The sequence below is a fragment of the Phyllostomus discolor genome, chromosome 1 (genome assembly GCF_004126475.2).
Source record: "Phyllostomus discolor isolate MPI-MPIP mPhyDis1 chromosome 1, mPhyDis1.pri.v3, whole genome shotgun sequence".
Taxonomy (NCBI): Eukaryota; Metazoa; Chordata; class Mammalia; order Chiroptera; family Phyllostomidae; genus Phyllostomus; species Phyllostomus discolor.
Genome location: NC_040903.2, coordinates 953,773 through 964,747, shown reverse-complemented (window position 1 = coordinate 964,747; position 10,975 = coordinate 953,773). Strand labels below are relative to the sequence as shown.

Below are 10,975 nucleotides of genomic sequence, written 5' to 3'. Positions count from 1 at the left end.
CACTGAGCCACACCAGCTGGGGCATAGAAATCATTTTAAGAGTTGGTACAAAATTATTTATGTTACTACATTAAATGCTGCTTTATTGCCTGATTTATACATGGCCTGTGTTATATACCATGTAAGCTTTATAGAGAAAAGATACAGCAAGAATATTCTTGCTCCAAGAATATATTACCTGCCCTTCACATTTAAAAACTATATTATAGGTGATCTTTATGGAATTTTTCAACTATCACTATCAAAATGGGTATGTGTAGGTGACATGAGCACTGATAATTTTTTCAATCCATTGAGCAAAGATGCTTTGCCAATTAGTGTTTGTACACATTATTTAAAAATTTATGAAGTCTTAAAATTTTGTAGCAAAAATTTTGTCTAGCCACGCTTGTATAGTTCAGTAGGTTGAGTCCAGGCCCGAGAACCAAAAGGTTGCTGTTTCAATTCCCAGTCAGGGCACATGCCTGAGTTGTGGGCCAGGTTCTCAGTCCGGCGTGTGCAAGAATCAACTAATCGATGATTCTCTCTCAAAAAGAAAATCTTAAAGTTCTGCTATTAGCTCCTCAGGTAGTTTTTGTTCCTTTTTTCCCTTATTCTACCTTGCAGTAAATTAAATTTTTTCTTAAGTAATATGGAAAAGTGTCATCTGGTTTCTTGCCTAAGAAAGAGCAAATTCTGTTTAGTGCAAATATGTTAGGTGTCTGACCAACTACTTGGTGATTTGTACTGTTTCTTCCGGACCTTCACCTGCCCAGCCCCAGGGCCAGTATCGCTGAGCAGTGTCAGTGAAAAGATATCGGGTGTTGTGTCATGCAAGTCAGTTAAAAATAATTTTGTTAGTAAATTTGTATACTTGCAGATAATAACACCTGTTTCAAACCTCAGGTGGTGTTTGAGTAAATCACTTGCTTCAAAATGGGGTAACTAAAAAATGTGTTTTACTTCGTTACTTATTTATCATAATACCTCAAATGAGCCTCTGACCATTGCTTTCTTGCTATGCAATGAGTTAGAGGGAAAATTTATTCCTCGTGGTTGTTAATATAGTAATTTTTATGAAAGTCTCAGCATGTAAAAGATTTCAAATTGTATCTTATTTTGAAGTCTCAAAATTAATATATAGGTATTATGTTTATCTTACACTTAGGATTTTATGAAAATGGAAAATTATGAGGCGTTTGTAGGCTTTGATCTCTGTCAGATACCACTCTCCAGTGTTGCTCAGAAGATTATGTCTGCTCTGCATTCAGGCAATTTAGTGGAGTCTGTGAATTGGAGAGAGAATGAAAAGAGTGAGTAATTTTTATGAACCTTTTGTTACTTCGATGTTAAGAATTCCTAAGACCGAGGTTTGAAAACGAACTGTAGCAAAATTAGTCTGTGGGTTGTGTGTTGAAGCTCCTGCCTGCAGACAGAGCCCAGCTTCCCCTCGCTCTCCTCTCATTAGTGATGGCTGAGTGCTCGCCAAACTTACATGTTCTATGGCCCTTAGCTGCTTTAAAATGTAACACCCTCTTCCTTCTCCCAGGCATTTCTGTCCCACGTTCCTTTAGAATTAGAATCCACCAGCTGTTGAACCTTGAAAGAGAGGGCCTCCTTGACAGTGCCTGTTGCTTCAGCCTTAGCTCTCACCGAACCTGTATCCGGTGCAGCCGGCCCTCTGGCTGTACCCTCCGGCCCTCCACATCCGTGGGCCTCACATCTGCAGGTTCCACCAGCTGCAGGTCCAAATGGGAAAGTCCTGGAGTGTTCGGGAAAAAAAAGCAAAACATGACTTTGCCATGCCCCCAGCAGTATGAGGGTCCATGTAAATGATGTGTAGGCATGCCCTGCTGTTGTCGGTGTGCCGGTGTGGCGTGTACCTAAACACCGTGCCATTTTATGTAAGGAACTTGGGCGTCCGTGGGGTTCGGTAGTCCTGGGGGTCCTGGAACTGGCCGCCCACAGACCCTGAAGACGGCCATACCTGCCTGCTGTGTGTGGTGGCCCGGGGAAGTGTCTTTATGATGCGTAATACTACACTGCAGAGGAGTGCGCCAACTCTCACGGGGCGGGCAGCGGCGTGTCCAGTGTGTATGCGCTCATGGCGTGACATGCTCACACGTGGGCTGAAATGTTCTGACCTCCTTTTAGGAAAAAAAAAAACAACTAGCAAAGTAGTTTTTACTTTAAATTTGTATGTCGAGGCCAATAACTGCTTTCTTTTTCCAGAGTAAGTTGTAAGCGAGTGAGGTAGAATTAATTATATTGAGATGAAATAATTGAGAGTATGGAGAGTGCAGATGCTGTTGTGAATGCAGTTTCTTCGTTAGCGTGTGGGGGCACTCCACGTTTCAGCCTGTTCACGTCCAGGCATCTGTTGCTTGTGTGTCTCGTGGACGTCACTAGTCAAGGAACTGGTGAGAATTTTTGGGTGTGGACTTCATACTTGGTGTGTTAGGGGGAAGGACGCTGGTGGGGGGAATAGTAGGGAAAGACACATTTAAACATCAAGGAGCTTTCTCCTTTATTCCGTATACTTGATTTTTAAAACACAAGCAGTATTCGCTTGGCAGGTGGACATGCACTGCCCTCAGGTACTCGCAGCAGTGAAACGCCTCTGGTAGCTACGTGGTGTCCGGTGAGATACATCTGTGGCACTCGGCCCATCTCGTGACCTCTCATCGTGTTCTTAAATACCCTGTGAAAACCCTAAGTTATGGAGAAGATGATGGGAAAAGATGAGGTTTTGCTTTTTGTCAGGTATTTTGGATTTGGAAAAATCGTGGGTTTTCGCAAGGATTCTGCGTTACCTGTTACATAACAGCATTGCTGCGAGCTCAGTGACTTGAAACAACGGTCGTGTTTGTTTCTCTGGTTCGGGGATCTGGGCCGAGCTCCTGGGGCCTCTGCCGGGCTGCAGAGCGGGTGCAGCCGGAGCCAGCGTGTCGTCTGAGGCCCACACGGAGAGGCATTCGTTTGCACGCTCGCACGTCCTTGGCAGAGTCCCGTTCCTTTCTACGGGGTTCTGGCTGTAGGCAGCTCTTCAGGGGCAGCAGGAGTACGTCCCTAGCAAGTCTGGCATCCAAGTGTTAAGTGGCATCATCACAAACATCCTCCTACCTTGGCTGCTTCCTGTCATTTAGAACTGAGTCGACAAGTCCCACCTGCACTCGGGAAGCAGTGTGCAAGGGTGTGAGCACTAGGGGGCGTGGGTCATGAGACCGCCTTAGAGAGTCTGTCTGCCACTGAGTCCCACCAGTTCCATTATCTCACGGGCATCTGATTTAAAGTCGGATTGCTAGTGGCTACTGGTGAGTGACGCTGGACTTCAGACTGAGTGATTCCTGGGCTCTTGTCATGCACTGCCCATTTCACACCCAGTAAATATCGAACTTGAACTCAGAAGTCATTGGAAATAAACTACCAATATTTGCTTTTACAAACACGAAAGTAAAACCAAACATTATTAATAGGTCACTGTGGGCTCTACTGTTGTGCCACGCTAGACCAAGCGAAGCATCTGGAGATACATATCCAAGTAAGGATTGGACTGGATGAGCTTGCAAGACTGATCTTTTATTTAAAAACCCTTTGCTGGGGAAAAAAAAGAAAGATGCAGAGACTAAAACCACGCCTTAATAGATTTCTATAAGGAGGGCACACGTGTCACTACTGGTTGCTTACATGCCAGCACCCAGAATTCCCTTCTCACTGATAACCCTCTCCCTGCTTTGCAGGGACATTGTCCTGACTTTTTATGCGACCACTTCTCACTTCCCAGTCACGGGCATCTTGTGTTGCTCCTTAGGCCTTTGTGGCTGAGTTTGCCGCACCACCAGAGTGTCCTTCACTTTTGTGAGACCCACAGACCACAAGGCTCAGTCGTCTTGCAGTCAGGTGTGGCCAGGCGGCAGGTCCCTGTCAGTGATGTGTGCATGCCATGTCCAGGGCAGCCACTTGCCTCCTAGCTGGCCGCCTCTTGCCCACCCTCCAGGTGCCACCTGAAGTGCCTCCTTTCCAGCCCCGCAAATGATCGCCGCGTCCTAGAGGATCGGGAGCCCGGGTTCCAGAGGGACTTCACGGAGCAGCTGCACCGCCCTCCGGGGCCACTCACGGCAACCCGAGAGAAGTAAACTTCTGTTCTCTTAGCCATCGTATCTTACTGTGTTGTTGGGTCTTCTGTGACTAGCAGCTCAGCTTTCTACCCTAACTCGGGCATCTTTAAACTAGGTTCAGAATCAGGTTCATCTGAGTTGGATTTTCATCGTCATTTTGTTGTCCAGTAATGCCACTGAACATCTTGGTGGATACTGGGGGGGGTGGTTTTCAGGGTGATTCCAAGGTTGTCAGCTGACCGGGTACTCTGATAGGATCATTCATGTGACTAAAGCACATATTAGCGTGTATCTGTGTGTTGTCTGAGTACCTGTGGAGGTCAAGTACGTTTGCTGGTATACATTTTTCCAGGTTCTTTATTTTAACTTGGTAGAGCTTAGAGGTGAAGACGGCATTTTCCACATTCCAGGCGCTGGGTCTCAGTTGCACAGGGCTGCCTGCTCTCCCCCCGGGACTGGCAGTCGTTTCCAAATTGCTATTTGCCTTCAGTTTGTTGCCACTTTGGTCTGGTCTTTGCTCGATGGAGCTGAGCTCTGTCCTTGCTTGCTGCAGGGTTTGTCTGCGGGAGCAGCCGCTCTTCCTCCTGCCTGGCCCTGCCTGCCCTTTACACTCTGGTGCTGCCCCCCTTTCCCTCTTTGTGCCCCATTCAGACGTGACTGTAACTTGCGAACCTGTGGCATTTTCCAACTTTCTGCTTCCCCTTCTCTTTCCACCTCCACTCACAGTGGAGTGAAATCAGTGTCTTTCAAGGTTCTGCTGGAACACTTCTTTCATCATCACAGTGCAATGCTCCCACATTGCGTCCGTCGCAGTGGAACTCGTGCGTTTGATTCACTGCAGCTCCGTTTGGAGAACTTGACTGTGAAGCCTTCTGGGTGCTTTAACTTGCTCTACCCCCCTCCCCGGGGCCGAGGTGAACTTCCTGCAGCGCTGCTGGGTCTGGTTCCCAGGGAGCCTGCTCTGCTCCGGTCGGTGCAGGAGGCGGCCTGAGAGCGCAGCTGTGGGGGTGTGGGGTTTGGGCCCCCTCGGGCCGGCCGGCACGGGTGGCTTCATCGCAGCTGTGCTGGGGACACGAGCAGCAGCAGGGCAGTTAAAGCTGTCACTGGAGGTGGCTGGTCTGTACCAGCGGGAGCTGTTGCCTGGGCTGCTGGGACAGTACTGCATAGAAGACAGTGTGGAGAGTGAGTACTTAGCACGTCCGGGCTAACGGTGAGAGCCCCAGGGCTTCCCTGATAGCCTAAAAGGAGGCCACCTGCAGCCACAGGCCAGCACTGCAGCCTCGAGACCTGGCCGAGCTCGGGAGAGTCGGATTCCTCCTCAGCCCTGGCAGGTGTGCTGCATCAAGGCTGGGGCCTTGGGCGGGAAGAGGGACCAGACCCTGAGATGTGCATTGGTGCATTCAAACCTTGAATCCCAGATACCTGTGGCACCTGCAAAAGTGGCTGCTCCTCTGTTAAGAGCTAGTGCCCCACTCACAAGAGGCGTCTGTCTTGAAAAAGTACGCATGCTCCCTGAGAAGCTGCCATCTATCTCCTCCCTCCTGGCCGTGACGTCCGCATAAGCCAGTGGAGAGGACCTGGGCCGGCCAAGGGGCTGTGTGAGTGCATGCCTGGGCCAGTCAGGGAACAGAAAAGCACAGCAATTGGAACAGGGAACTTGAAAGCATTGTGACCAGTAAGAGATGAGCTACCACGGAGTAAAGGGGAGTCTAAAGATTATGGCATTAGCAGACACAGGAGCAACTCAGGTAGAGTGCCGAAGGAAGGAACAAACTCAGACTTGGCCAGCCGATGTCCACCGGCCTGTCACCTGCTGTCCGGGTCCTGGCACCCCGGGCTCTTTTTAAAGGAGTAGCTGCAGGCCGGGGTGGAGGCTGCGAGGGCCCAGCAGTGTGGCCGACTGGCTGCTGCATCGCTGAATGTCCACCTTCCTTCCTTCCAACACAGACCAAACGCTGAGTCCCCAGTGGTGCCACCCTGTGAGGACAGCGGTCAGGCTCCTGCTGGCAAGTGGAGAGCACTGAGCCCCTCGTGTCCCCAGGGGTGCAGGGATGGACCTTGACTCGCATGGACACGGGTTCCAGGCGTGGTTTGCGGGGCCTCCACGAGCCGTTGCCCAGGGCTCATAGAAGGTTTGCTCCCCTGACACGGAATCCCGCTTAGCATCACGTTAGGCGTGGGGACCCACTTTACAGCGGAGGAGCTTCCGTGGGCGTGGGACCCCGCCCTCCCTCACAGCCACACACCCGTAAATGCCAGCCCGAGGGAGCGGCGGGTGGCCTGCAGCAGAGGCTCAGCGCCGGCCTGGGCGGGGGGCGCCCTGCAGTGATGCACCAGGACCCTCCAGGGTGCAGTGTGCACTGCACATCAGTGACCACCCAGGGCAGTGTCCCCGTGTGTGTAATTACAGGGCCTGGGACCCAAAAGGTAGAGGTGGGAGTGGCCCTGCTTACCAGCACTCTGGGTCCTGCAGGTGGTCCTGACTCCCGGAGGGGCAGCCCCCCGCCCGGGGGCACAGGAAGGGCACCATTCAGTTCCGAGCTCCAGCTGCCCAGTCAGTGCAAGTTCTTTATTCGAGGAGACTGGCAGGCAAGGGATGTCATCTCCACCTGGCTCCAGCGAGCCTCCTGGTCATTGTCAGTTAGGGCTGCTGCTGCATAGGGGGGCAGGAAAGCGTGTACTTGGCACCGAGGTGATGTGATCGGTCACCTCTCGGTCCCCTGCCCAAATTTCACAGCACACACATCAGCCACGGCTGAGAAGGGCGCAGTGACCAGGGGCTCACATCTCTCAGGGGTGAGGGTTTGGTCACTCCCTCAGGGAGCTTCCTGGACCAACAGAGGTGCTCAGGCAGCGTGAGGAGACCTTAGGTGGGTCATAAGGAAGGAAACACATCATTTGCAGCTTTGAGACCAGCTGCTTGTGCCATTGTTTTTTTAGAGTTTTCTCCAGGCAGGAGGCCACCCGAGTCCTGAAGTAGCTGCTCCGAAATGCACTGGAAGCAGGCGGCAGGGAGCAGCAGGCAGTGAGCTGCAGGGCAGGACGGTAGCGAGCGCCCGATGTCCATCCCCCCAGCTCACCCACCCGTTAGGATGGAAACCATGTATTCCCCAGGGGCTGGGGGCCTCACTGGCGAGCTGCTGACACGCAGCCTGCCTCCTGGCTCACCCCCTCTGCAATCAGCTGCTTGGCGCAAGGGCACACTGCCGTCCTCGGAGCAGCCCACCCAGTGGCCTGCGGGTGCTGGGTGCAGAGGCCCCGCGCCCTGGACCCAGTGGGACAGCTCTGCAGGGCCACGCCAGCTGCGGGCGGACCTGTGTAGTGAGGGCATCGTGGCGCCGTCCTCCTCCCCCACTCGCCTGCAGACGCCGACCCTGAGAGCGCTGCCCGGTGACTGCTCCGAACACAGACCTCTGTCTCCTAGACGGCCGCCAGGGCAAGAACCGTGCCATTGTGCGTGCACAACACCGTCGGGTGCACCAGTGGGGAGGTTGGGTCACCGATTGAAAAATGGGATCGTATTTTCACCGATTTCTGCATCTTCAGGTCGACCGATACGGCTCTAAGTCACTCTTTCAGTGGCTGCCTGCTTCACAGCACGGGCGTCACATGATTTATTCGTCGACTTCCTTCCTGACTGGCGTGTGCTTTGTTTTCAGTGCTTTGCCGTAAAGCAGCACTGCCATCAATGTTGGATTTCACCCAGGGGTGCCCAACTCATCTTCACCGGGGGCCACGTCAGCCTCGCGGTTGCCTTCAAAGGGCCGGGTGTCACCCCAACTCCTTAACAGTTAAGGGTAGTTACATTCATACAGTCCTAAGATTATTTCGGCCGTTTGAAGGCAACGGTGAGGCTGATGTGGCCCCCGGTGAACATGAGTTCGACACCCCTGATGTAAACCTATTTACTGTGACACATATTTCTGTGAACCAGATAGCCAGGAGTCAGGTGGTTTGGTTACATGATTTATGTATTTTAGGTCTGATCGTTTTTATTGAGGTTACACACACACGCACAGAGCACATATGTCCACGTTTATAGCCCAAAACCCCACAAACCGAACGCCCTGCCACCCTCTGCCAGACCCACAAACAGAACATCAGCGGCACCAGGAGGCCCAGCTGTGCTCCCATTGTATCATCCCGCCTCTCCCCAGCTCCCAAAGGGGAGGCCTGTGTTTTCAGTTTTAGTAAGTGTTGACAGTTGGCTCTGCAGAAAGGTTCTGCCTGCAGCAGGACCTCAGACGATGTCCTCCTGCTGTCCCTTGGGTGCAGTGCCACAGGAGCTTGACCCTTCTCTGCAGCAGCAGCTGGGCCAGGGTGCAGGTGGCTCTGTCACACGTCTAAAGCCGCAGAAGCCACTGGCGACACCGAGTGAGGACCCGCGGTCCTCCGTACAGTCCTACCGGGATGCGAGACGGCCTATCCCCGTCCCCCTGCAGTCACACTTGGTTTTCATTTCCCCGGCTGCTGGTGCGCGTGAGCATCACACAGTGTGCACGTGCTCTTCCCAGTCGCTCTGCTGCGTGTTGCCGCTTCCTACGTTTCGCTCATTTTTCTATTGAGTTGTTTGTCTCTTTTTTTTTTTTGACAATGTGCAAGACTTGTCATAGAATACAGGTATTAACCCTCGGTCACTTTTGTCCCCAGCAATTTCCCCAGTGGACTGTTTTCTGTTAGCAGTTGTGCTAGCTGTGCTGTCCCTGTGAAAGTCTCCTAAGTCTCGCGGTCAGTTTCTGGCCTGTCTCTTCTGACCTAGAGATCTTCTCTTCTCTTCCTATCCAAATACTGTGTGGATTTGACTGCAGTGGCTTCCTAGTGTCTTCTGATAATCCGGATAGACAAGTCTTTTACTTTTTTTAAACTCTTCTTATCTGTTTTCAGGCAGTGAATGTTTGATACGTATTTTGAAATTATTTCTTCAGTTAAAAGAGCCCTGCGTGGTCTCTAGGTGGGACTGCACTGGGTCTGTGTTCGGGAGAATTAAGCGCATTGTGCACATCCCAGCGCTGTGTCTCCCGTTTGTGTGGGCCTTGTGTCCTGCCGTTTCAGAAGATTGTAAGTTTTGATCACCAATGCCCTGTACCTTTCTTGTTGAAGTTACGCTAGGGGTAACTTTTTCCTGTCAGCGCAAGGTCCCCCTGCGCGTGCATTTCCTGGGTGTTCCCACATCTGCAGAGGGAAGGCACACCACCGTGGGCAGCCACTGTGGTGGGGAGCACACCCTCCTGGGTCCTGTCGGCGGGGGCGGGATCCAGATCCCAGCACTTCCTACTCAGCCCCAGCTGACCACGATGAGAGCCGAATTTAAATCACAAGTTTGTATTAATGATGTTTTACTGAATCTCTAACTGTTCTATGGTAGTAGTATTCAGCCTATGAATTTCCTGAAACCTTTGATATTCATAAGGTTTCTTACAAGGGTTTTCAGAATCAAGTATTCAAATATAAATACCAGATAGTAATCTTGAATGATTACTATCATTCAATCTGTAAGCATTTCATGATTACACAGATCTGCCTCCAGTTAGTTTGAGGATACTTTTTTTTTAAGATTTTATTTATTTATTTTTAGAGAGGGAAGGGAGGGAGAAAGAGAGAGAAACATCAATGTGCGGTTGCTGGGGGCTATGGCCTGCAACCCAGGCATGTGCCCTGGCTGGGAATCGAACCTACGATACTTTGGTTCACAGCCCGCGCTCAATCCACTGAGCTACGCCAGCCAGGGGAGTTTGAGGATACTTTACATAAGTGTTTGTTACAGTGGCACTAGGCATCTAGTTGCGAATTATGTTGTTTTAAGTAAGTAAACAATGGGTAAATAGCACAGCTGTAGAGGCCATTTCCAGTGTTCACTCATTGTATGACTTAGATATCAATGTTGCTTTAGTGTCTCAGGTTCCTTTTTTGTGTTTTAAAAGCTGCAGAAGCGGTGAACAAATCCAGTGTCGAGCGTTCAGGACCGCCTCACGATGGGAAGAATCAGGCGCTGGGGGAAAAGGTAAATGCTTGCAGCCGTGAAAATTCTAAACAGCCTGCATTTATTCAACAAAGGCTCATTAAGTGTGTGCTGTATGCCAGGCCCTGTCGATACCGTGTTAAAAAGTGTGTGTGGGGGGGGAGTTATTGTTCTCCCGGGGCTGTTGGTCAGATTCACGTGGGGGGAGAGGAAGGCGACGTACAGAGGGTCTCCACCGTGCAGCGAGCTGCGTGCCTCGATGTAAGTCAGCATGAGGGCTCTGGGACAGTGGGAGAGACATCTCATCCCCCTCTGTGTGGCTTCAGTTCTCCTTTTCTGGGTGGTGGGGAGCGGAGTCTGGGATGTCTCCCTTTTAATGTGAAATGTATACCTGAGTTGGGGTCTAAAGGATAGTCAGGAGATGGTTACCCTCTGGAGAGTGGAGTTTGGGGGCTTAGGGAAGGGAGCTGGGAACTTGTGGACAGTGGGCGTAAAGAGATGTTCATAAAGGAAAGGATATAAAATTCACAACGGACCGAGTTGCGTGGTTTGGGCTTGAGAGGAGAGAGAGACGAGGTCACGCCACCGAAGGCCTTGTGTGAGGGGGACCGCCAAGAAAACTGGAATTGTCTTTTGGAGGGTGGCTCCCTAGTAACAGCCTTCTCCTGCTGGATGAGTGTTCTACAAACCCATCTGAAGCAGTGTACCAGCTGGTGTTGTTGTGAGAGGCTGGATTCTGCTTCAGAAAGGTTTTTGAAGACTCTCAGTGCATTTGCCCATTTCATGATGGGTGATCTACGAGCACACCTGCCCACACTGCGCTGAGTGTTCAGCAGTTTTTGGCCCAAAACGGCATGACCCCCTGCCTCGTCCTCCCTGTTCACCAGATCGCACCCTGGATGACTTTTTTTTCCCCTGT

At 51.3% G+C, this 10,975-nt stretch overlaps 1 protein-coding gene across 1 annotated transcript in view; it reads left to right on the top strand.

Annotated features, from left to right (window-relative positions):
* Nucleotides 1-553: 553 nt before the first annotated feature.
* Nucleotides 554-10,975, top strand: part of POLN (DNA polymerase nu) — an 80,692-nt gene continuing 70,270 nt past the window's right edge. Inside the window, exons 1-2 of the mRNA XM_028503793.2 lie at nt 554-1,292; nt 10,019-10,098. Of these exons, the coding sequence (XP_028359594.1) occupies nt 1,154-1,292; nt 10,019-10,098 (219 nt within the window). The 5' untranslated portion in view covers nt 554-1,153. The remainder of the gene's footprint in view (nt 1,293-10,018; nt 10,099-10,975) is intronic.